General features: G+C 40.7%; 1 protein-coding gene across 4 annotated transcripts in view; it reads left to right on the forward strand.

The window, feature by feature from the left end:
- The window catches only part of LOC111862705 (sn1-specific diacylglycerol lipase beta), a 71,812-nt gene that overhangs the window by 36,313 nt on the left and 7,822 nt on the right, over positions 1 to 27,677 (forward strand). For all 4 annotated transcript variants that reach the window (XM_023848342.2, XM_023848350.2, XM_023848325.2 and 1 more), the window contains 8 exons: positions 2,205 to 2,314; positions 5,510 to 5,728; positions 16,122 to 16,268; positions 19,162 to 19,330; positions 20,954 to 21,077; positions 21,931 to 22,074; positions 25,301 to 25,412; positions 27,336 to 27,428. In XM_023848342.2, the coding sequence (XP_023704110.1) occupies positions 2,205 to 2,314; positions 5,510 to 5,728; positions 16,122 to 16,268; positions 19,162 to 19,330; positions 20,954 to 21,077; positions 21,931 to 22,074; positions 25,301 to 25,412; positions 27,336 to 27,428 (1,118 nt within the window). The remainder of the gene's footprint in view (positions 1 to 2,204; positions 2,315 to 5,509; positions 5,729 to 16,121; positions 16,269 to 19,161; positions 19,331 to 20,953; positions 21,078 to 21,930; positions 22,075 to 25,300; positions 25,413 to 27,335; positions 27,429 to 27,677) is intronic.

Genomic DNA, 27,677 nt, shown 5'->3' on the forward strand with positions numbered 1-27,677 from the left:
CCTCAGAACCTTCAGACACCGCCGTTGGGTTGCAGTTGATGCCGCCTTGTACTTCCGCTGCCCTTCTCACCTCAGTGGATGTAGGCACCAGAGGATCGGTGTCCACAAAAGTTAAATGGGGTTTGGTATAGCTGCGGTATATTGGGTTCCAGGTTCTAGCGGGACTTTGTAAGAAAATACAGCGGGAACAGTTCGTGCGGGAATTTGTAGGAAACCCAACAGCACCCGCATCTCCTCAAGCTTCTGTCGCGATTTCTGCAATGTCTTTCTGGGCTTGGCCCGATTCTAGAACAAAAGAGTAAGGTGACCTCCACATGACACCATGAACAGGAAGTGGAGGTATGGGCTCCACACATTTTAACGTTCACCGATTGAACAAATTGGCTCTAACGGTGACATTTTTGGCTTGCATTCAGGAGCTGCCCGGTTTGAATCTCGGCCTGGTCATCGAATATTCCGAATGAAGGTTTTCTTGGTTCTCTTCAGTATCTCCAGGGAAATTCTGGAATGGTACCTGAAGAAAAGGCCACGACAACCTTTCCAATTCACTGCTCACCGTCCTCCTGCCACTTAACACTATGAAGTTTGAGCCCGTGGCAACGTCGATAGGGAAGCATAAATAAACAAATTCCGACAGCGGTCAGTTCCAAGCTTCTCTCGCTTTACACCCGGGATACAGAATAGAGACGATAAAAACACGGTGTGTAGTGGAACATCTGCCCACTCCTCCACCTCTCCTAGGATCCAATCCTAGAAATCCCATAGTAGACAGTGTCTTTATCGGTCTAGCTCAAAATTCAGTTATGTAATTATTAATTTATATTTGATGAGCTCTCTGTTAGTGTCATTAAGGTCTTAACAGAACCTTATGTGTTCTTTCCCATGTATTAATATTTACTTCCTAGAGTTGTCCTTGTATCCAGTACGCCAACAATTTGCCTTCCTTCCGCCTGTCGCTGTAATCTTCAGCAACTTGAAATGCAGCCATGTTGCTCTTCTCCTCACTGGGAAAACCAAACACTGCGTTTGCTTACGAAAGATAACCCGTTCTTTAAACACTGCAAAGTACACGTATGGGATGGCGCACTGAAAGTTTGTATTATTACACTAATATGCAGAAACAGACAAGTAAGAGAACAAGAATGGATATATACACGTTTATTTCCAAATGTTATTTCCTGTTTTTACATTCCTCGTTTGCCTCGAATTTAATTTATTTACATAGATAAATCCATTGCGTAGATGGGTAGACAATATTAAAACTGATCTTAGAGAGATAGGATGGGATGGTATGGATTGGATTGATCTGGCTCAGGATAGGGACCAGTGGAGGGCTCTTTTGAACACGGTAATGAACCTTCGGGTTCCATAAAATGCTGGGACATTCTTGAGTAGCTGCAGAATTGGCGACTTCTCAAGAAGGGCTCAGTTTCCTAAGTAAGTAAATCCATTATTACCAGAACTCATAAACAGTACAGATGCTCACAATCACTGATCCGATTTTGTGTTCAGGGGTTGTGAGAACTACTGAAATTTACTTACGATTGATAGTTCATGTTTGTAATAAGTGTACGAGACAGAGAACAGTCTGTAATTAGGAAAATTTTAAGAAGGGTGGATACCTGTGTCTATGAATTTTCGGTGGGTGTCTGCTACACTGCCGAGCGGTCTAAGGCGTGCACTGTGTTCGCTCGCTCGGAAGCCGGGATCGTGGGTTCGAATCCCACTCAGGGCATGGATGTTTGTGTGCGTTTTTCTGTGTTTGTGTACAGGTAGAGGCCTTGCGACGAGCTGATCACCCACCCAAGGAGTCCTACCGAATGTCTAAGATCTAGAAAAACCGAAGTGAACGGAGAAGTTCATGGAGGTAGGCCTAGGCCCACTGGGGCTGTAGTGCCAAAGGGGGGGGGGGAATCTGCTACACTGAACATGTGTTGAGGTTAATGAGTAAAATTATTCGGATATCCGAAGAATCGACAACAAAATCGCATCTGAAATGAGTATGACCCATGGAGAAAGGGGATGTAGGAACGAGTTGAACTTCAGCCGCGAAAATTTTATTCTGATGAAATGAAGAGGCCTGTGAAATATTTGTCATTACCCATTGAAATCCAGGCAAATTACATGTAAAAACCAAACATGTATAAACCCACTGAGCAATGCCGTTGCCGAGTAATGATTTCCATTATGTGTTATAATTCCAGGATCCTACTACTCCTTCCAGAGGTTGGCTGGAACATCATGGGCACGATGTGGCTGTTCGGGGAGACAGTGCAGTGCAGCAGTGAGCACTTCACCACGACTGTTACGGAAGGTAACGGCCCTATTGTAGAAGCAGAAGTGAAATGCCCTGGTTGTTCGGTTGCGCAAACGAAGATAAAACGCATGGCACTGGTGTGTCCGTTAAGGCGCGTCCACATTACTCGTGCTCATGTGACTCGCTATGCTCTCGAGTAATGTGGACGATATGACAAGTCACGAGACAAGCACATTTTAAATTTTTAATTTAAAAACTATAGCCAATAAATTAAAATACGGCTACAACCTATACACAATACGAGTAAATATACGGATCCTCACGCGCCGAAGCCTGGCGAGCAACTGAAGTAGTGTGGACGAAGATTTACGAGCACAAGTAAAAGCCAGAGAGACTCCCGACGAGCACAAGCCTGGCGAACACGAGCACGAGTAATGTGGACGCGTCTTTACTGAAACTAAAATGACTCCCATGCAGCTGGTGGTTCCGGTAGCCAAACAAAAAAAAAAAACGCATGGCACTGTTGGTTCGAGTTTGTAAAAGAGAGTGGATTTTCGGTAGCAGAAACGAAAATGACGCTTATGGGACTGGTAGATTGATTACGTGAAAGAAAATCAAACGCTTTCATTAACTCAAACCCAATGGAACGCGTAGACGTGGATAGTCTGGCTCTAACCTCATGTTGTGGCCGCGCCATAGCTCAAGCGGTTAGTCGCTGGCTTCCTACCGCTGCGGCCCGGGTTCGAGCCCGGGTCTGGTCAAGTGGGATGTGTGGTGGACAAAGTGGTGCTGGGGCAGGTTTTCTACGAGTACTTCGGTTTCCCCTGCCAATTTTCATTCCACCAATTGCTCCACAATCACCCTCACCTATCATCTGGGGCTGGTACAATAGGCCAGAAGTGGCCGCAGTACAAGGGTCTTAGTCCCACCCAACCAATAATTAAAAAAGAAACTCATGTTATGAACACGCTGATAGGATTCAGACTTTGGAAGTTCGGGGAAGGACACAGGTGGTAACAGCTCCCCCCCCCCCCCCAATTCCTCGCCCAAATGTTTTTNTTTCTTGTAAAATGCTTAACGTAACAACACCCCTGCATAATATTCCAGCGATGTCTGCCACCCTCTGAGGTTTTTGTAATTTTCCACATCTCTGCAGGTAACAAATTGGCCACTGTTGCTGCATTGTTCATTCTTGCCCATCCATTCTTCGCCAATCATCCTATCACCCGACGCAGTATAGCTTATACTCTGTTGTTAATGTTTGCATATTATCCGTGTTTGTATATACATACGTACTACGTAAATATATACATACAGGCCAAGGCTTGTTATTGTTTCGTCATTTTTCTTAGCAAGTAGTTACGAACTGGAGGATTTGGCTGTAAACTGCAGCCCCTGTACGCCGAATTGGTATTATTGTTTCAACTTTGCCGCCGAGGTTCTAATCTTGCGTCCAGATGGCAGCACCGTCTAGTGTTTGATGCTATTCCGCCAAGTTTAGCCTCATGCCATACTATATGTGACCGAATGTTGTCTTTCGAGAACTTTTGAAGTTCATAAGGTTTATATTTAGTCACATCGTGATTTCCAAGAGCATCTCAACAGCTGTAATGTGTAATAATGGATTACAGTGAAGTAAGTAGAGTGTATCCAAGTATCCTAATGATAAATTCAATGATGTTCCTTTGAAATTTCAGCGGGTTTATTCTGATGAATAAATCGGCAAGTAAAATTTCTTTTAAGAACATAACAATAGAACGTTGAAAGGAACTGTATATCTGTATGTCTCGTATATTGAAACGATATTGATCATCTGGAACCACTTTGAACTACCATCACTTCAAATCTTGAGCCACATCTGCCGGTGTAAATAAACCCTGTTCAGTGGTGTGGCCTGTTGTCACCCTACTTCACAGTCCGATCGCTTACTGTGTAAGGAACGTGACAGCAAATTAAATACGATCTCATGTTTTTCATTTTGGCGACAAACTCTTTCTGTTAATGCAGAACAGATAGAAAGAACACACAAGAAACAGATTCTTCCTAGGCAACACACATCTCAAACAGCACTTATCAATGTGGCAAAATAGAACACACTATAGAAGAATATACTTGGGGAAAAAATCGTTTAATGAACAACAAAGAAAACTTTTATATTTATGTTGTGGTATGTGGACCCGTTGCTAGGCAACAGCCGCGAAATGAGCAAATATATAACAGCCGTTGCTAAGTAATGGCTCTGCAAACAACGGCCTTTGCTAGGCGTTGGCTGAGAAGCGATCACATGCGCACTCCAACAGACACGAACGCAACAATTGCACAGCAACATAGGAACTAACAAATCAAGATCTATTGGATAGGAAGGCTGACCTGAACTCCTTGAAAATATTATAGACCTTGATTATTTAAAAGTATTATACCTTGAAGCTTATCATCTTTCCTCGATTTCAAGATAAACTTTCGGTAATATAAATAAAAGCTCAAGGTGAATAACTTAATGAAAGAAAAAGTACACCCACTAATAAATGGTTTGTCATATTGATAAAGCGTGAAAGTTTTAAAAGAAAATTTATCCGTCTTAGGGCTCATGAATGTGTAGAATATCGCTCCTGAAGACATTGAACCTGATTGTGACAGATGTCATCAGCACACATGTACGTACAAGACTCTAATCTTGAGAGCTGTGAGGAATTCGGGAAGTGAGAACCGTTAAAGGCGTGGTGGGAGCAAAGATCAGCAACTACTACCTGAGCCAAAACATTCAGTACGTACTCTACAGTGGTTATGATTATATACACAGTAAGGAGGTCTGTTTCCGTCCCTTCAATTCTCACACCGTGTCAAAATTAGAATCTCTGTCAGTGTGGATGTATGTATGTGTTTGTATGTAAGTACGTACATGATGGGAGACGGTTTATAATTATGTAGATCTGTGTTTATTATGTATGTATGTTATGTTGTTCCAACGCCATGGAAGTTTGCATGTATTTACACGGGTGGCATCTCTGTAGGTCACTTTTCCAGTGGTATCTTCACGGAAAATTTAAGAATCGCATCGCCTTGACCGTAACAGGAGGCATACTGCGTGACATGTGGAGTTCATGCCAAAGAACTAATTTTCAATACTTCAACGTCGCTAATGTCAAATCCACATATCATCGTTCCCCAGTTCTGTCATATCCCATCTCCTTCTCTGTCCCCCAAGTGGCCGTTTTCTAGCATTCCATTCTCATTTATCGGGGTTGTGTGTAGGGCTGGTGCTATTCAACTGGGTGCTCCTCGCACTGACTTTGTTCGGGCTTGCTGTCGTGTTCGACCCGCTGGGCTCCACGCGGTTCAGCGAGCAGGAATCTACTTTGGAGACACTGCGGCACCGGAAACTGACGCGTCTTTGGATGCGGCGCCTGCAGTGGACGTTCTGCTGGATGCGGCGCGACAAACATGGCAACGACGCCTTCTACCACATGGCCAGTAAGTACAGGCAGAAATTAATTCTTTACGGGGAATCCATAAATTAATATAATTTCTTGGTTGAGTAGTAACGGCGCTTCAACAGCCTGGCTATTAGCGCTCTTTTGTTTGAAAACCTAACTTTGAGGCTACCTGATCTGATAACTAAGTAGTCTCCGCGATTTTTTTTTCAAACTAAGACCATCAGCTGAGCAGAACTGACATGTCGTTCTTTGCTGAATATTTATTTACCATTAAAATATACAGTCATACAGAGAGAATTTAAAAAAAATGCATCGTAAACAGTTTAGAATAACATGTCTACGGGCGAGAGTGGTAAGTAGATCACAGATTGGAAGTAAAGCAGCTACAGGTTTTCTATTTGTATCACTAGGTAGCAGCACAGTGCAGCTTCATTACGGTCCAACTATCAGACCCGCATACGAATGTTCAGAAACGGATTTCAATAGTCAAAATGGCGACAGTGCTTGAGTATGCTACCGAAGAGCAGTTTCTGTTGTGCGCTTTTTGTGGGCAAAAGGACTCGATGCAAAGGATAGTCATGAAGAAATGTTTCCTGTTTACGGTGGGAAGTGTTTGTAATGTAAAGCGGTTTACAACTGGGTCGAGAAAAGTGGCAAACGTTTCGCTGATGACGAAGCGGTTGAAGCGGAGGTCCTGAAGTGGCTGGGACAACAGTCAAAAGACTTCTATGCTGCGGGTTTCGATGCACTGGTTAAGCGATGGGGCAAGTGTATCAGTGTTGGTGGGGGAAATGTCAAGGAATAAATGTTTTTCCCGGGTTTGAATATCACATGTTTTACGTTTTATGTCCATTTGTGACCTATTTACTGACTCTTCCTCGTATATTCTGTTTAATGACTGCATTTGGACACTATATGCAATATGTTCTCTAGCACTGCTTTCGGGTCATTTCTTGCCTTTGCCTGTCTCTGCTGCCCACTGTATAGCGCTTTCATTTTGAGATTTTATCCGGATTTGATTTACATTAAGGTTACAAGTGATAAACTTAATTTATTCTGTACTTAGATTTAAACAAGTTATTTTGGTTAAATCCACGTTCACACTTAGTACTTTATGCCTGAAATGTGACAAAAATACCAACAAGAATTTACATTTATTGAAATTAGTCGACCTTGAAACTACATATCACCAAATCACCTAATGTCGGAACAGAATCATACCGGAGCTTTTCAGCAAACACAAATCTAAAATCGGAGTAGTCTTCATGTATATTTATGGCTACACGTTTCTCGTGGAGCCGGGATAGCGCAGTCGGTATAGAGACTGGATACTGACTGGACGAAAGGGGGTCGGAGTTCGAGTCCCGGTAGGGCCAAGAATTGTCACTTCTACATGTCGTCCAGACCTCCTATCCAATGGGTACCGTGGGCTCTTTCCTCGAGGGTAAAGCGGCCGGGGCATGAAGCTGACCGCTCACCACCAACTAGTGCCAAGGTCAAGAAATCGTGGGTCTGTATATCCACTCCCCATACGCCTTTATCGCATAGTGCTTAATTAGTTAAGCACAGGGATAGCTTTACCTTACACATTTCTCATAGTTAATATGCAGATAGAAATATCTCTCTCGTAGTCGTATGGAACTGTCCTTTCAGTGATCCAGAATCACTTTTCTTGGCGATTACAACTTGATCAGATGCATGCCGTTCAATTAATTAATCGTCTGTAAATGTGTTTTCTTAGCGGTCACATAGTAATTGAGCGAACAGAAAGACCACAACACTGTCTGCAGCAGCCGGAACTGCTGTCAGGCAGATTCTCTGGAAATATATGCTTAGTTATGCCACTTCACGTAGAACATGGCTGTGCAGCTGGCGGGACGCGGCTCATATGCTGACCCCCATTTTGTTTCGTGCGACCCGCGGGTGTACCATTTTGTTCCACAAAATGCGTGTCAGCGCTCTCCTCGTCTTTAGAAAGGCGGCTAGTCCTGTTGAAGAACTTGACGTGGTGTGTGTAAGTGTGTTTGACATTGTCAGCTCGGCACCAATCTTCGGCGATGGTTCTGATGTAACGGCTCAACCAACAGACTGGTGTTCCACTGATTATGCGTCCCTTTACACGTAACCGTCCTTGCTCTCACCTTAAATTTGCTTCGATGGGAGAGGAGAGGTTGGTAGGCGGCTTTGTCTGAATGTAATAGCACAGCATGCTTCGGAATTATCCGCTTCTCCGGATTAAGTTGATAGATATTAACAGGTGTTCGGCAGATTTGTCGTCTGGCCCTGGAAATGTTGGGGGAGCGTAAATCAGCGCCAATGATTATCAGGATAAGAGTTTATATCAGCTGTCTCGTCACCAGAATGCAAGACAAAATCATGACTTAAAAGACAGAAGAATTATCCTTTGAAAATGTGGCACAGCCCAGATCTTTTGGAAAAACTATAACATATCCAAACCTGATTCAGGAGGACATTAAGAGGAGATTGAACTCGGGCAATGCTTGCTACCGTTCAGTCCAGAACCTTCTGTCTTCTCATCTACTGTCTAAAAACATAAAAATTATAATATACAAAATGGTAACTTTGCCTGTGGTTCTGTATGGGTGTGAAATTAGGTCTCTGACATTAAGGGAGGAACATATAATGAGGGTGTTTGAGAACAGGGTGTTGAGAAGAATATTTGGACCAAAGAGAGATGAAGTGACAGGAGGTTGGAGAAAACTGCATAATGAGGAGCTTCATAACTTGTACTCTTCTCCAAGTATAATTAGAATTATCAAGTCAAGGAGGATGAGTTGGGCAGGGCATGTAGCACGAATGGGGAGAAGAGGAATGCGTATAGGATATTGGTGGGAAAGCCAGAAGGAAAGAAACAACATGGAAGACGAAGGCGTAGGTGGGTGGACAATATTAAAATGGACCTTAGAGAGATAGGATTGGATGATATGGACTGGATAGATCTGGCTCAGGATAAGAACCAGTGGAGGGCTCTTGTGAACACGGTAATGAACCTTCGATTCAGTTCTTTACTAGACAGTTTGTTGATGTAATTTGCCCTATTCGTATGCAACTCGAATATGTTTCTGTTGCTTGCAATTCTATTACGATTACTGATTCCAAAAAATTTCGGGGTGTTCAAAGACAAATCTCACCCCTTTACCACGGTAGTTTTTTTTTAAATATTCCACATCGCTACGATAATTTATTTTAAAAACTTTCGGACGTTGCATATCAGGCATTGTCACTTCAGTGTTTTATTTTTAATGAATGTTCATAATGGCACCAAATGTTCCTCTCTGTTCTAGAAACAGTCGATGTTCTGGTTCCTATTCGGAGTGCACGTGTCTTTCTGCGTTCAGATGCCTCTGCAGTTTCTGTCCTTGAGCAAAATGTGATTCTGTTGCTAATGCCGCTCTTAAATGCAGAGATATTTTAGAATCCTGTGTTTAAATTTAAATTGCCTCAACTGGTTTAGCGTTTTTCTTCCTTGTTTTTTCTTTCCTCCCACCCACGTGTTTCTTTTTGTTGTTTCTGTTGTTTTGTTTCCGTGCCGTCCCTGTATTTTGCCCTTGTGTTAAGCGCCTATCATCAAGGTCATCATAATAATAATCAAGGGTATGGGGGGAAAATAGGGTGGGTACTGGCGCTCACTTAAATTTGTTAGTAATATGGAAAGCTGTTTTTAAGGACGCTTGCTATAGTCATGACTCATGTAAAGTAGACCGTCAGCACAATACAAATAAGTATCTTCCAAAGAAGACAAAATAGATACGTTTGTATCACTTTCTTGTTTATTATGTGCAGGAGTATGCTACTTGTTTCGACCTATTTATAGGTCATCATCAAGCAAGTTCCATAAAAACGCAAACTAAGTTTCTTGAATTCGGCTGTCCTAATATCGGTCCACATTACGCAGTTTGTAGTTGTTATTATCTTTTTTTTTTTTTTTTTTTTTTTTTTTTTTTTACAATNNNNGGACTATGAGTACATCTTATTTGATACTTAATCTAAAGCTTAAATACTAGGAGAGAACATGTCGGGGAGAGTAATGCTCCAGTGAGCATTCTCTACGGATCTATTTCGAGTGTGACTTTGTTATTGTGTGTTGCATTTATATGAAGCGTGTCGTTAGGTCGGTCGGCTTATGCCTTTTCAGTCTTCTGGGCTCGTCTGCGTCATTTAATAGTGAGGTTGCCAGTTCATTTGGATGTGCTGTTATCTTGTATTTGTATTTACGGCTGATGTTTGTGGTTTCTTCCCGTACTGTGGATATGCCTAGATCGGCATGTAGCAATCTGTTTGGGACGTACCACGGACCATTGACTATAGCGCGAAGTACTGTGTTTTTGAATCTCTGCAACATTTCTATGTTGGATGTACTTGCAGTTCCCCATAATGGTGCACCGTAAGTCCAAATAGGCTTCAGTATTGTCTTGTATACTAGGAGTTTATTTTCGGTAGACAGTTCTGACTTTCTGCAAATTAGCCAATGCATGTGACTAAATTTAATGTCCAGTTTGTTTCTTTTGGCTAGAATATGTGTGCGCCAGGTCAATCGCCTGTCCAGGTGAAGGCCTAAGTATCTGATTGATTCATCTTGTGGTATGCATGTTCCGTGCCTCAAAGCGAAGGCGATGTGCACGGATTTACCGTATTTACGCATGTATAGGCCGCACATTTTTTGCCAAAAATTCAAGAGGAAAACTGGGGTGCGGCTTATATTCGAAATATTCGAAATCACACTTCATTTAAAAAAATTATATTCGTAATTAGTAATACAGGCTGTTCTACTCCTGAAATAATATTCCAAGAAAATTATTTTTTCTATAATTTCTGTCTGAAAATTGTGCTGCGGCCTATACACGCACGCGGCCTATACATGCGTAAATACGGTAGTTTCGTTGGCCTCAATTCTCCACCGCTGTAGCCATTCTTCGAATTGGTCTAAGTGCGTTTGCAGTATCCGGGATGCTTCGATAGGGTTCTCATGAGACGCTAGTATTGTTGTGTCGTCGGCATAGGTGGGAAACATTGTTTGTCCGGTTTCTGGCAAGTCAGCCGTATATGAAGAGTATAGCATAGGCCCAAGGATACTTCCCTGTGGAACTCCGGATAAGACAGGGCTTGTTGTTATTATCTAGCCAACACACATTTGGATAATGTAAACTTCATGGTGAAACCAACCGTTCCCTTTACTTATGTGAGTCTCGAAATACGTGGTACAGTCATTAAGTTCGTGGACTGTGGTTTTATCGCATCATATTACAAGGTATTCACATACACTTACGCAGATCCACATCAGCCCCCAGAATAGTCACCGTTGGCCGCTATGCAAGTCTGCCAGCGTTGATATAGCTGCCGAAAACATTGCTGAAACATATTGGCAGGAAATTCCCGTACGGCGTCTCTTGTGGCAATGACGACCTCCTCGGAAGACTGAAATTTACGGCCACGTAGCTTTGCTTTCACGCGGTGAAAGAGAAAGAAATCACATGGTGCGAGATCAGGTGAGTACGGAGGGTGTGGCAAAACGGTGACCTGTTGCCTTGCCAGTTCCTCTTGGACAAGAACAGAGCGATGTGCAGGGGCGTTGTCGTGTAGCAACAGCCAATTCTTCCTACGCCAAATGTTTCGCTAGGGGATTTGCCTAGTTCTTGGCAGAACTATGTTTGCCCGTTGTTCAAACTGCCACATTTTCGATTTCCGCCACTTGCATGTAACTGCAGTTCACAATAGAGGTCGTAGTTCTACTTACACTGTTTGCACATAACTGCCTCTTGCTGTGACGAGAGATGAGCCGACAGGGCATAAGATCGTGCCTCAACTTATCCGCTGCAACGATGCTTTGCGGCCAGTCCACGAACTTATTGACTATGGTAGTGTGACATAACCATATTCTTACGATATTTGACTGAAGGCGAATAAGCACCCATTACTGTAATATGCTACATTCTTCTTTAGTCCACATCAGGAAATAATCATCCCTTTTCGCTGCGTCATTCGACTTCATTCATTGAGCTATGACAATGCATTTTTATTGGTTTCTAGTTTCATATTTCTACCTTAACTCGATTTCAGTCCGCAAGCGAACTATACCGACCGAGTGATCGCTGCTTGTCGGCAAAGTTTATTGTCAACTTTTGCGGATAGAGGGTGTCGCGTGGTCAGCGCAACGAATCCTCACGGCCGTTAATTTCGGTTTTCTGCCTTAAAATTGCATTATTTTATGAACATTATGAGAAAATAATACGCAGCGCCGGTTAAGATTTTTTTTTTTTTAGATTTGGATCCATTGATAGCACACAAACTCTCACAAGCTAGCAAAAACACATTTATATATTCCTTGATATTTTGAAAATGGAATTAGGTTAATATTTTACACAGTCTTTTCCCCCTACTACGAACCCGTAAAGAACAAATTTCTCCATTAGAGTCATATGGGCTGTAAGAGGAATCGATTGCATTTGTAGAAAGGCGGTGTGAACAGTGCCCGATAAGCTTGCTTCAGGTTTCAGCAGGCACGGTGAAGTAAACTTAGCCCCGTATTCGCATACGGAAGTTGTCTGCATAACAGCAGCACGCGTTTAGTGGGACATCGCCTCATTGACATACTCGTAGTATACTCTAAAGGCAGATGAATTTAGCCACTTCAGAGACTGCGAAGTGTTACCGGATGTAAGTCAAAATGGTTTACTTATTTACTTTTGAAGAGCCGGGATAGCTCAGTCGGTATAGCGACGGGCTACGGGCTCGACAACCGGGGTTCGATTCGCGAGAAGTGTGAGAAATTTTTATCCATTCCACAGCGTCCAGACCGGCTCTGGGGCTCACTCAGCCTCCTATACAGTGGATACAGGGGGCTGTTTCCACGGGGGTAAAGCAGTCTGGCCGTGAAGCTGACCGCTCACCTCCGTTTAGTGCTGAAGTCGCCGCTTGTCGGCGAAGTTACCGCCAACTTGCGAATAGAGGGTGTCGCGTGGTCAGCGCAACGGATCCCCACGGCCGTTAATTTCGGTTTTCTAGACCGGAGCCGCTATTTCCTTGAAATAGCTCCTCAGTTATCCTCACGAGGCTGAGTGGACCCCGTTCCAGACGCACTACTTCTCAGAAAATCTGGTAGCACCGGGAATCGAACCCGGGATCTTTGGATCTGTAGCCAGGAACTCTGACCTCTAGAGCACAGAGAGACAACTTTAGTTGGTTTTTGCCTTTCTATTTACTTCTGAGACAAGGAGTATTGTTAAGTTGTTACATATAAGAACGAAGAAAACCAGCAGCTGTCATACAGGAAATCCCATTGAACACAGATATTTTGTTCCGCAAGGTTACCTGCTCTAGGTATAACACATTTTCTGAGATCAAATGCGAGTAATTAACTTTTTTACTATGGATGTGCCATTTATGAAACACTCCTGAAATAATGTTTTAGAGAGTCTGTTACTTCCGTGCACACAAACATGACCTGAGCCATCTACGTATGCAGAACTTCCTTCGCAGTTTCATAACGCATTTCCCTTCTGAAAGGAAATGGATTACGTCAAGTGTGTGTTTACACTACAAGTGAATTCGTACGAATCTGAGTTCTCGCGAACTCTGACATTATCGAAAACTATCGAACCATTTATTGTAACCGGTCATGGCACAAGCTAAATCTTTCCCCGAAGTGGGCTACATTATGTCAGATCACTTGTCGATCAAACAAATGTAACCTAAAGGGCAAATGTTATCGTAATTGGGACAGCGGAAAGCAATTACTGGCCTAGATTTGGGAACATTTAAATATTTCAAGTAAGAAAACGTTTCAATAAACAAATGTAATTTATTGTTATGGTAATTCTGTTGAGCATTGAAATGTTGAAATAGTTTTTAATTATTTCTTTAATGTTGCCTGTTTAGCTGGTCCGTTTATGACCTTTATTTGCCTTACCGTAGACAGGTGTATGCATCTAGACATCTGACACAGAGTGAGATTAAAATTACGAATTCCTTGTTTGTCAGTAACAATATTGCCGCGTGTTTGCTGGGCAACGCGACAAGAAAATTCACGTGGGTTTCGGATTTGGCTACTGTGTTTATTGGACGCACACTTACACTCACAAGTACAATTGTTCAAATTTCAGTATCACAATTACTGCTTCTGGTACAGTCGAAGCGTAAACTTTTTACGGTCAGCTTTATCTAGTTCCATTTCCCTGCATGTATTGAGCAACCTCCATATACAAAAATAAACTCACCGTGGTTTTAGTCCGCAAGCGAACTATACCGACCGAGCGACCGCCGCTTGTCGGCGAAGTTAGTGCCAACTTTAGCGGACAGAGGGTGTCGCGTGGTCAGCGCAATGACTCCCCACGGCCGTTAATTTCGGGTTTCTAGACCGGAGCCACTACTCCGGTTGCAATTATTCTGAAGCCTCATTCCGCCCTTATCCATGCTTGCGAGAGCGCAGAGTTACATACATCTTCTGACCTCGATATAGCACTGTAACACGGAGCGGTGTATCGGTCTGTGCAAGTATTTCATCATTTGGTTATTTCTTCAGGGATTGACACAAACTTGATGCCGTAAGTGTCTCGCCATCACTTTGTTTTCCATGCTTGTCTGTGTCAGCGCAAAGAGGTTTATACTTTGTATCGCGCACAGCTTGCAGAATATCATGAAACAAGGCAGGAAATAAGTGTATAACGCAATTGATGTGGCCACGATGTCATGCCACAAAGACCAACCGATTAATGCTGTTTAGTGAAATATTCGCTATTTACTGTGAGAATCAGTCGATGGAAGCACTCTCTGTGAGTAGAATGAACAGAGTTATGACGTTAAAACAGGTGATATACTGCCCAAGCGGTGGGCCCTTCCGGCCTTTGCACTGCCACCTTCAATTATAATTGAATAGATAATTATCTATTGTGCTGAGCAAGTGATGTGTGTATTTGGAATGTATAGTGAGGAAATGTAATGTAGACACAAGGAACACAATAGCGTATAAACAAACGCAAATAATAACGTATGCGGATGATATTATTATAGTATCGAGATCCCTAGGAGCAATGAAGGAGACATATAAAGAAATAAAAACCATAGCAGAAACAACTGGTTTAGAGGTGAATGTAAATAAAACTAAAATGCTGATACAATCCAGAAGGAATCCAAGGCAAACTGGAGAAATTAACATGGAAGGGGACGGGATAGAAATAGTGCAAGACTTCATATATTTAGGATCGAAATTCCACAAAGATGAAGAGGAAAATCATGAAATATCAAGAAGAATAAAACTAGCGAATAATGCATATTTCTCGTTACTATCAGTTTTTAGATCAAAGGATATACACTGAGCGATTAAAACAAAAATATATAAAACAATGATAAGACCGGTGCTTTATTATGGATGTGAGGGTTGGACGCTAAACAAGAAAGAGGAATCAGTCATCAATTCTTTCGAGAGCAAAATCCTAAGACGAATTTATGGACCAATAAAAGAGAATGGGATATGGATAATAAGATATAATAAAGAGTTATACAAATTATATAAGGAGCCAGAGATCTCAGTGATGATAAAGCTTAAAAGATTCCCATGGACTGGGCATGTACAGAGAATGGATAAGGAGCGTATCCCAAAGAAAATATTATACAGTACAATAGGTGGTAGGAGACGTGCGGGGAAACCAAGAACTAGATGGATTGATGCGGTGGAAGAAGATGCAAAGAAGTTAATGGGCATAAGGAACTGGAAGAGAGCAGCGCAGGATAGAGAGGAATGGAGGGACTTGATAAGGGAGGCCAAGGCCCGACATCGGGCTGTTGCGCCATAGAAGAAGAAGAAGAAGTGATGTGTGTATATATATAACTCCGTGGCCTGTAGTCCGCAAGCCAACTATACCGACCGAGCGACCACCGCTTGTCGGCGAAGTTAGTGCCAACTTTTGCGGATAGAGGGTGTCGCGTGGTCAGCGCAACGGATCCCCACGGCCGTTAATCTCGGGTTTCTAGACCGGAGCCGCTATTTCCTTGAAATAGCTCCTCAGTTATACTCACGAGACTGAGTGGACCCGGTTCCAGACCCACAACTAATCAGAAAATCTGGTAGCGCCGGGAATCGAACCCGGAACCTCTGGATCTGTAGCCAGGAACTATAACAACTAGACCACAGAGGTCTATAGTATACATATAGTAACCACTGGGTTCCAAAAAGTTAAGTTTAGCCTGTTTAATATGACTTGACAACAGTAATCCATATTTTACTCCACTTCTTTTGGTAACAAATGAGAGATGTGCTTTCTGACTGGTCGGGAAAGAGTTTGAGAGAGCAGATTAGGCAATAAGATGCCTGTACCGAACTCATAATCGTGTTCTCTGCGTCTCCTTCATCATTCTCTTACTTTTCGCGCTTCAAATTTGCAGTTCCTAATCCCGGTCATGGCCTTGTCTTGCAGATTTCTTCAGCTCGCTGTTCCGGGGAACTGACACGGTGCCTTCTGACTACATGGCCGGCTTTATCCTGATGAGAGTCCGTCAGAAACGCGAGACCAGAGAGAGACGCAGACTCCAGCTCCTGGATAAAGAGCCGCAGAATGTGCATGGTGAGACTTGACAAGCCCACAGATCATTACTGCAACTATTAATTAAGTCATCTGTGCTTTTTGGCCTACATTTATGTCTTTATATACGGGCACATGGTAGCCTAGTTGGTTAAGGCACAATACTACAAGCCGGAACGTAGCGGGATCGATTCCCGATGAGGTCATTGGATTTTTCAATTGACCTAATCCTTCCAGCCGCACTGTGTCCCTGGGGTCGATTCAACCTCTCACAGAAATGAGTACCAGGTATCATCCTGTGGGTAAAATTTGTCACATCCAAAAATCTTATTGTTAAAAGTACAACGTTCCCACATTGTAGTATTCATAAATTTATTTGGACATCTCCTAATGGAAAGATGCACAACAAAATTGACCATATTTTGATAGAGAGGAGACGGCATTCAAGTATACTTGATGTCCGATCGTTCATGGCAGCAGATTGTGATACAGACCACTATCTGGTGGTGGCAAAAGTTAGGGGGACAGTGGCAGTGAGTAAACAAACACCACACAGAGTTCATATGGAGAGGTTCAATCTCAAGAAATTAAATGAGGTAGAGGGTAAAGAGCAGTATCATGTTGAAATCTGAAATAGACTCGCAGCTTTGGAAAACTCAGACATTGAGGTGGATATTAAAAGAACTTGGGAAAATGTTAGAATATCAAAATATCTGCCAAGAGAATCTAGGTTATTATGATTTAAAGAACCATGAGCCATGGTTAGATGAAGGATGGTCTAAATTATTAAATCAAAGGGAACAAACCAATTTTCAGTGCTTACAGGATCTGAGCGAAATAAATGGGGGTAATGTGGACAATATAAGACATGAAACCAGCAGACATTTCAGGAATAAAAAGAGGGAATATCTGAAAGACAAAAGTGATTAGCTTGCAACAAACAGTAAGAACAAGAATATTAGAGACCTGTATAGAGGAATAAATGACTAAGAGGGGTTACCAACCAGAAGTAACTTAGTGAAGGATGAGAATGGTGATCTGCTTGCAGAGGGCAGGGACCAGTGGATGGCTCTTGTGAATCTAGTAACGAACCTTCAGTTTCCATAAAATGCTGGGAAGATCTTGAGTAGCTGCGCAATTGGCGGCTTCTCAAGAAGGGTTCAGCTCCTTGAGTAAGAGAGTGAGTGAGAGAGTGAGGGTAATAATGGGAACAACAGAGTAGTGTACCATGATATTGCTGGCCAAGCCAACACAGATCGTCCCCTTTGTTTCACTATTAGAACCAGGCATTCCAGGTTGTAGGCTTTCTTGGGTGTTCTCCAAACGTAAACTTCTCTTGATGTAGGGAACATCATGAAGGATGACTTATCAGACTATATCATGTGATCATGTCCAGTTGTCTGATGTCCAGGTTTTATGGTCATGACACCACCGTTTACGCATCTGAGCATTACTTTCCATAATCTGAGGTATAAGAATTGCAGCTCTACCATGGATGTTGGATTTGTGAAGCACACGTTGGGCAGTTTTTCTGGAAACAGAATCTTCAAGATGAGTGCTCATTTCTGCTGTCCTGTCACCTGGGCTGCAGTAGTTTTGTGATTTTCCGAAAAAAACCCTTCTCAATGTATGACAGCTCTTTCTGTCAATGTTGATTTTCACCCGTTGTTCCTCTTCGCTGATGTTGTCTCCCCATGATTCATGTGTGCTGACATAACCTTAGAAACTGTCGACCTTGATACACCTAATAATGTGGCAGTTTTTGTCACAGATGCTCCAACTTAACCCTGGAATGCCAAAAACTGCATATGTACCTCTCACTGCCATATTCTGGAATATTTGGGGCTGCCAAGAATAATGACTGCTACAAAATGACAGAGTATCAAGCTATAAGTATATATACCGGTATATATCCAAGTTGATTTGGATGTAGCGATAATAAAGACAGAAATTCTTTCAAATCAAATCCCAGTCATCTAGCAGAAATAAATGGATCCATGTATGTGTATGTGAGCGGGTATTAGAGAGAGAGAGAGACACACACATGACGCCTGAAAGCTGGAATAGCGGATCCAGAGTAGACGTTAATTGCTTTGCAACGACTCGGTAAACAGGTTCTCCTGGCAGCAGATAAACAAGCAACAATCGAGGTATTTTTGAACTGTAAGGACAAAAACAGTGTTTTATGTTGGATCCACCCCAAGACTATATAACGAGGATCCCGGGCCAGCTGAGTGATAACCGAAGGAATCTCTTCAGACGGCAGTCGAAGATGATTGAGGAGAGATGGCAACGAGTTAGTCGGGTTGCAAGAGCTTGGTTGTGTAAAGAAGACTTCATGTGTGCTGCAGTTACAATGAGACCGGTAAAATAAATGTGTTGAACTCTGTTGCCAGGATATGACTAGTGCAGACTATGAAAGCTAGTGTGTGTATAATGGGGAACTGTAAAGTGTGTTGATCAGCGATGGTGCCGCATCACTTGTGGTTATGAGTTGAGTGTATAAGTACAACGAATTCAATCATCCAATCCAATAGCTGTCTATTAGCTATAAACCCCCAAAACATGTGAGAGTATGTGAGTGTGACTGCATATATATATGCACGCATGCGCGCGCACACACACACACACACACACAAGTGGATTCACTAATTTGTGCTAGATGACTGATTTGATTCAAAAGAATTTCTGTCTTCATTATCACCATGTCCAAATCCACTTGGACATACTTAGCCTGCTTTAGAGTTACTACCCCGTGGCAATTTGGCTGCAGCATAAAGCTGACTGCTTGTCTCCAGCAGTGCAAGGTCGAGAATCATGCATGGAATTGTAGCTCTTGTCACCTATGCACATTCGTGGCTTTGAAAATAGTCGCAGTGGCACTGTTCATTTGTTTCATCGCTTAATACAGTTTCTTTGCACGTGTGACCCACAGATGTGCAGAAGGTGATGGCAGATGCACCAGACTGGATGTCATTGGAGCTAGCTCATCATTTTTTAAAACTGGCCATGGCCGCCTACACATGGCCATTTGTTATGTACAGATATCCATTCAGTGGTCTGGCCAAACTCACGGCCAACATGACATGTTGCTCATGCATAAGGTGAGTTTCAGCAGGGACAGCTATATTAATATTGGGAATTGTTTTTACCATAGATGCTACCAGGATATTTTCCAGGGGTAATGTGCTACCAATTTTCCGGGGGGGGGGGGGGAGAAAATTTTCTTACAAACTTACATTTAATCTCTCTAACAATCTTACTTATTACTGTAGAGTTTCTAGGGCAGATTAATAATTTTAAGTGCTATTCATTTTTGGCATTATTATTTGCTATATTTCCTTCCATCTTTTTATTTCGATTTTTTCCAAAAAGCCTGTGGAGGGGCCAGATGCCTGGGGAGTGGATGTATAACTCCACACATTCTTGACCTTGGCACAAGATGGAAGTGAGTGGTCGGTTTTGTGCTTTAATCCCAGGAAAATAACCCTGGTATTTATTAGATAGGAGGCTGGGTGGACTTTGTAACTGGTCTGAATGCTGCAGAGAAGAGAAAAGTCAACCCTTAATTCCCAGCTCCTCTTACCTGTAGTCTAGTCACTGTTGGGTAAAGTAAGTTAATTTGGTATTAAATTCGAAAGGTATGGGCTTGAAGGATAATAAAACTTTATTAACACAAAATAGACAGAGATGTATTTCTGTTATAGTAGCATGTTCATGTTGACTTTGTGACATAGCCCACAGTGCTATTCCAATTTAAGATTATTTAAAAGTGGCATTGTAAAATAAGATAATCAGATGATATGGGGATTAAGATGCTGATAGTATTAATGCAGTGTGGTGACATATAGTCATACTTAAAATCGCTGTCTTTAACTTCTTGCAGCCAAGTTGGCTTCAGTTTTTACCTTGAATCATCAGTTGGTTTGTTAGTAACAGAGACATCACATATGTACACAACTGTATCTTCACTGATGTCCTGGGACTGAAATCTTCATACACTCAGTTCACTTTGTTACATCCTCTGAGTATGATAAGTGCAGTAAACCCCAACATCAAGGAGCTTCAAAAGTTGACTGGTGTGAGTGGGGAAGGTGAACAGAAATATCTGATTATCCTTCATCAATTTAACAACCTCACAGCTCAAGTGCTATGAATGGGATTCCATTAAAAGGACAGCACATCTAGTCTGTGGGAGGAATACACTCACTTATACAATTTATTAAAGAAAAGAAAAACTAAAGCTATCCCTGTACCAGACTGTGAAGGCCCATAGGATTGTGAGACGTTGAGGGTTCCACATTATCTGGACAATCAGCTCGAAGATGGCAGTAAGGGTGTCAGCCTTACGCACCGGCCATGCTTTACTCCCCAGGAAAATGATTAAATTAATTCGCGGTACTCATTTCTGTTAGAGGCCGAGTCAACCTCAGAGCCATAGTGCGGCCGGAAGGATTAGGTCAATTGAAAAAAATCCAATGACCTCATTGGGACTTGAACCCCCGACCTTCCGGCTTGTAACATAGTGCCTCAACCAACTATTTATCCAAAATTTGCATAAGGGCAAATATATGGTACATTTTATGAATGCCAAGGTTATGTTACATAATTTCCCTAGTGGAAAAATTCCTTAACCTGAACATTCTAATGCAAGGATGTACTGTATTTGTTTCTTGGTTGTTACAATGTTCCACAGCACTTAGTGTTTTTTTTTCTTTTCTTTTCAGATCCAAGTCAACACTGGTGCGGGAGGACAACTGCTGCCTCTGCAACCTTGCAGGCGTCCGGTACCTCTCCATGATTGCTGAGGAAGATATTCTGTTTGCCTCATTTCGGAACCGGATATTTGAGGTGAGGGTGCACCACTAAACTTCTATATCATATGATGAGCATGTCAACGAAGAGTGAGCATTGCTGTATTTTTATATAGGAAAATGATCTTACTCAGTGATATGTAGCTGCAAATTGCTATATAAACTGCTGGTGCTGTTTATCTGAGAGAATGAATAAATAAAGGGACTGTAAGATATAGTATATGGAAACTGAGACAGTCCTGAGAGAAGCGGGCAACAGGTTATCAAAAGTGAATCATTAAACTGATACATGTACTGGACATTGTCTGCCATCATGTTTTGTCTATCAAAACGTAACATTTCAGAAACTAGAGATGGAATTAGCTCCATTTAATGCGGCCAGCTGTATTGACTGTGGCAGAACTTGTGTTCCTATAACCAAAACAATATGATAAACAATGTTCAATATGTGTCAATTCTAGAACACAGTTGAGAAATTCATAAATTCAATCATTTTATGGTAGAATTATAATGTAACAATTTAGAAATTACTGAAGTTCCTTTTCTGTAATTTCATAAATTTCGTTTTTTGATGTCTCAAGAGTTGTAGCTCTCTGCTGTAAGTTATAATTATCCTGATATTTAGTCCAGTTTACTATGTTATGGAGATTACGAACCCTTGTTAGACACTTCTTCCTTTGGGCCAGAGGACTGGGTACTTTGAGTTTTTCTGTGAATTTCCCCATTCTCCCAGTTGAATGTTTAAATAACACCTTGAAGTAGACCATTGGTCCTCATCAAATTGTTACAAGCTGCAATGTATAATCAGATCTTCTTTAATACTGAAAATCTTTACAGTTGATACAGCTATATTAATTGAACTGAGCATGAATTATATGACATGTTTGCAGATGCCGTACTATGTGGTGGCAGACCATAAAACTGGCAGTATTGTCCTTGTGGTTCGTGGGTCCATTTCTATGCGTGACGTTTTCACAGATCTAAATGCAGGTGCGGAGAAGTTTGAAGCTGAAGGGCTTCCCCCCAACAGTATGGTGAGAATCATGTTGTAATTGTAGTTACTTAATCAGGGAGCGAAAGTAATCAAGTTTTGTGAAAATTAACATAAATCTGTTTTGTTCCCAGTTACATCTCTCATACAGTTTTGATTGAGTATCATATTATGTTACAGGTGCATATTTTTATAAATTGTTTTATGATTCCTGCACACATTTTTACATATTTTACTTGGTGTATTTGATTCATTTTAAGTTTTCTCAAAAAACAAGCAGGTTTGAGAATTGAGAAAAGTCTCATACGTGATGTAGAATGTAAGATTTCTTCCAAATGTTTTGTTTAAAAGTTTTAAAATAGAGATATATAAAGAAATTCCCATGCATTTAAAAGAATGAACTGCACTTCAGTGCTTAGTGTATCAAACTTTGTGCTCAGAAATTCATCTGCAGTTCTTAGAAATTACCAGAACTTGTTCTTTCTTTCTGTTTTTGGTAGTATTTTGCACAGAGTGCATAAACTGAACACACAAAAGAGACATCACATCTTGTTATTTTTTTGCTGAACTACTTGGCAGATTTTAGTGAAATATGGTATTGCAGATCTTCATTAAAAATTATCAAGCAAAACTAATTGTATGTAAAATTCAGATCATAGTTCATTAATTTTTTTTCAGATGTGACTCATCATTAGATACTGGATTTTAATGAAAATCCATATTTCTTTCTTGCAACCAAAACATAGGCTCATTTGGATATATATGCGTGAATTACTTCATTTCTTGAATTTTAGACATCATTTAATGATTTGTATAAATGAGTATTTTGACTGTTTTCTGAAAAAGCATAATATTTTCGGAGATGTCTATGTATAATTCATGCTGCATATTTTCTTTTTAAAATATTTACCATTTTATATATATATTTTTTAATTTTATGTTCAAATTTTCAGTCATTGTTGTGTGTATACAATTTTTCTTTTCCGTATTAGGATATGCTGCACATTTGACTCACAATATTTCGTCATACAAATAGCAAGTCGAGTCTGGAATCATGTTTCAGATGCAATACCCAGGACAGGACTTCCCCAGTCCCTCTACTCGTAACTTGCCTCACCTGCATACCATCAAAGTAGCTGCAGAGGGATTAGTCAGAACCGTATTCACATGTAACTGCTAGGAACCTAATATTATTCAACCAATAATGGACTTCACTTATTTATTTCTGAAGTATCCCTCAGGTTCGCTGCGCTTCTTCATTTGGAGCTGCGGGTCATTCATATTAGTGATGACTTGTCTGTGGTTACATTTGTTTACCTTTTTGTAGTCCTGCCGAAAGTGAAAGTAAGTCAGAAAGCTGTATCATCTGGAGTTTGAAGGAGATGATAAATACGGATAACAACAATCTTTATTGCGGAGCGTGTGAAAGAACGGTTATGAAAAACGCTTTCAAGTGCTGCAACATTTGAACATTAACATACATGAAGAGAATATTAAAATGAAATCCACAAAAAGTGCTCCTATTCAAGAACTGTTTAGTGAATTTTCTAATATTATATTTAAGCATCCTGTTGCACTTATATATCTTTAAAACACACATATATTCAGTCCTCAGTGCAACTATTTTCACTTTTATGTCTCCTCCTTACGACATGTTTCGGCCTAAGACAGCCATCATCAGGTGTTTTTTCTATGCCAAAACTCTTGCACTGTATAAAATGTATAAAATGTTCACTTGTTAATACACTCGAAAATGTAATGTTTCTTCTTTAATTTACTTCATCTACACTCGATATTTATTTGCATTGATTAATGTCATTCACTTTCTACTTCAATTTTGGTTTGAAATTTCTTAAAATCTCTTAAATTTGTGTAATTCTTGCACCTCTATTAGGGGCATTGTCCACTTGTCCAAATGATATAGTTCTATTTTAATCGTTTCTTGCATCCTGTTATGTGTTTAATTAATAGTAGAGTGAATTTACCGACTACACAACACGTTTTTTATTATCACTACATGTTTCGACCTCAAGAGGTCATCCTCAGGTGTATGAACACGGCTGTATAATTACACGCAGTCACATTCACTTTTCATTCATTCGACCCTGTATCTTTTCAAGATTTATGCTCACTAATATATCGAGTTCTTTTATAAAACACCGGTTAAATTTATTATTCTAATTTAATTCTTAAAAGTTCTATGTTGGGCATGGTGTTTGTGTGTTGCATACTGGTTGACTTTTACCATGCAGGACAGCATTATGTCTCAGAAGATAGAACTTTTTACAGAAATCTGTTTTGTCACAAGAAAAGAGGTTCATAAACCTCAGGAAGATAATATCAATTGTTGCTGAGCTTCCAGTTTCTACAGCAACTTCTGAAGAAGGAAAAAATAAGATAAACCATATAAAGGACATGCATAATGGTGGCTTAAACTGTATGCTAATGATAAAACTAATTGACCCTCTATTTGAACTGTTTCAACCACAATGCATATTGACCATTGGGACTGTGTTAGCTAAATAATATGCCTCATAAAGAGTCACAGGTGCCATTTTCAAGTATGTTGGGGTGTGCAGGAAAAATTAGTGCAAAACCTTAGTGGCAACTGGAGAGCAGAGGAGATGTAAATAAATTTTATTTAAGGTTTTATATATGTATAAGTTTATAAGCCATGTTTTCCTTTTTTCATTATTGACCCTTTTAAAATCAGGGTTTGGCTTATAAGTGGTTCTTTAAAAAGGTGGCCAGATTGTCTAGAGCCAGTAAAGGTGCAGTATATTCACACTGATCGTTACTTGTAGTGGTGAAGAAGTGAGGGTGTTAAACAGTTCAGTGATAGTAAAATAAGTGTTCATTGGAATTTACATCCAACTTGTTACATTGGGAAGAGTGAGAAATAAAGTTGAAAAGTATATAAAAAAAAATGTAAATGCATAAAATATGTTTTCATCTCAAGACCATGCAGTTTTGGGATTGTTGCTTATATTTGAGAGCAGATCATATTAAAGCAAACATGGCAAATTAAAATCTTATTCATGTTTTTTTAGAACAAAACACAAGAGTTATAACATTGAGATCCACAATGAATGACCATCTCATAGCACAGCTAGCTACAGTAACTATTCCCTTACAGAAATTTATACCACTCACCCATAGCAAATATAAAAATGTAAAATAAATAAACTACAAGTGGATGTTTTGAGACATGAAATTATATGAAACCAAAAGTAGGAGCACTGTATGTAAGAAAATATGTTCTGTTGTAGGCTCACAGAGGAATGTCAATTGGTGCACACTACATCAAGACAGACCTAGAAGACTTGGGAATATTGACCAAGGCTTTTCTTCTCTATCCACACTACAAACTTGCTATAACAGGTATGCTATATCAACATAGTTGTGAATTTCAAGAATGGTGAACACAAGTACAGTTTATCTGATTAATTAAAATGTAAAACATGTTGCATTCTGTTCCCCTCATTATAGAAGTCATAACTGGTACTTAATATTGTGGAGATTCCCATTTCAAATCCTGACCATAAGGTGGGTTATCCCACCTGAAGTATTTCATGATTTTCCTGAGACTCTCAAAACAAATTCAAGTGCAGCAGTTCTGAATGTATCCCTCTACATCTTGCCCAGCGTGTCCTTCATAGACTTCTTATCATTCCTTCTTTTACGTGATGCAACCTCTGCAGGTGATACAGCTCAGATTGACACATTGCACATTGGTCATATAGATAACATTCTTATTATCTGTTGTTCTTCATTACATAGCTGCTGCTCTGAGTTATTTATTGGCCAAAGATTATTAGCAACTGAAAGAGAGATGTAATTGATGCCTGATTGTAAACAAAGACCACTTTATGCCCTTAGGCACCATATGTATGCACAGCATTGCTACCATAATTTCCATTCAGTTCCCAAATTAAAATATAGCATGACAATTGTAATATATGTCCTTACATACCATAACTATGCAAACAAATTCTATCACTCGAGGCACTTGGTTCCAGAAAGATAGACCACTTTAAATCTGTGCTCTTAGGTAGTATAGCAGTGCAAGATAATGCATTAATTCTTTCTGCAATATCAGACGTGGGCTGATTTAGAAAAGTTGTAGCTGATGATGTTATTTTGTTGGAGCTGTATGTAGGTTGGTTTTATGATGTATCAAATGATGAAACGAGAGAAACAGAAACTTTGGACATTGATATAGCTACCGCTAGTTCAGGTGACTGCTTGTGACAGTGAATTGTGCAGGACAGATGAGGATGACAAACTTTCATTTAGAACAAGCATTCATTCTGGTGAAGAATTAGAAGGTATATGTGGCATAAAACTGAATTGAAAGGGAGTGATGAGATGTTTCTTGAGACCACGGGATTGAAAGTTTTTTGATAGCCTTGAAAATATTGTGGAAATGAACAATGCTGTAATTGGTGATGAACTTATACAACTGACCACTCAAACCTGTACCATAGGCACTTTGCTTACTGGTGGATAATATCGTCTGAAATATTAAAGTGGTCCAGTATTACCACTTCAGAAGTGCAAAAGTTTTAGGCCTGATAAATTTGAATGGGGTAGTTTAGGGAAGATTAGTGGGCTGCTGATCCCACAATATGCTTATCGATGTGCCCATATATATTGTGAGTATGAATCATTCTGAGGTCATGCGGCAAGCATGGCGCTGTAAAGACAGTGCCTATCATATACGAAGATTCAGGCCGACTTTTCAAAATTCAGGCTCTTTATGAATATGTATTTTGTCACAATTTCAGGCCAGTTTACAGTCCGCAAAGAGAACTCTCTCTGGATAAAGGCATAACCTCATTGAGCACCTGCCGAACATAAGCCGGAAGCATTATCGCTTGGGCCAACTTGCATGGTCAGGTTTTTGTTAAACAGTGTTTTCTGGCACCTGCAGTTATTGTCTGGTCTTCCTGCCATGGAAGGAACAGAGACTCTTGCTTGTGAGGGTGGGTTGCCCACACAGATACAGATATGGACTCAGACAGTGGTGAGGGCATGGAATTTCCTACATTCATTTGCCTGACGCTTTGTCATAAGTGAGGGAAGTGGAAGACATGCTTATCATCTGAACTCGTTCTCACTTGTCTTGAAATGATACCTTTGACTCAGCAGTCCAGCACCTTACCATTAAACCACAAGTTGTCGTTGTTAAAGACAGTTTCTTTTACAGTATCATTTTACACAGTTTCAAGGTATTGTGTGTGTTTGTGTGCTCATGAACGTGTGTGTGTATATGTAATAACTGGAATGACTTCTGTTGCGTAGGACACAGCCTTGGCGCTGCAGTGGCTGTCCTTGTAGGTTGCTTGATCCGCCCCAAGTACCCAGATCTGAGAGTATATGCACTGTGTTCTCCAGGTAAGAGGCATCTTCTGTAGCTGTTAGTTTAACTACAGTAAATCCTTCCTGAAGAAATACCTGAATTAAATGACAACCTGCCTCTTTCAGAATATTCTGAAAGTACACAGTGAAAAACAATACAAAATTCCTCTGCTAAAAGTAAAATATTTAATGTGGAAACAGAATGACAAAATAATTATTAAATATAAAATTGATTGTTAGGAAGGGCAATATTATGTCTTTGTTTATCTAATGACACTACCTAGA

The sequence above is a fragment of the Cryptotermes secundus genome, unplaced genomic scaffold (genome assembly GCF_002891405.2).
Source record: "Cryptotermes secundus unplaced genomic scaffold, Csec_1.0 scaffold1105, whole genome shotgun sequence".
Taxonomy (NCBI): domain Eukaryota; kingdom Metazoa; phylum Arthropoda; class Insecta; order Blattodea; family Kalotermitidae; genus Cryptotermes; species Cryptotermes secundus.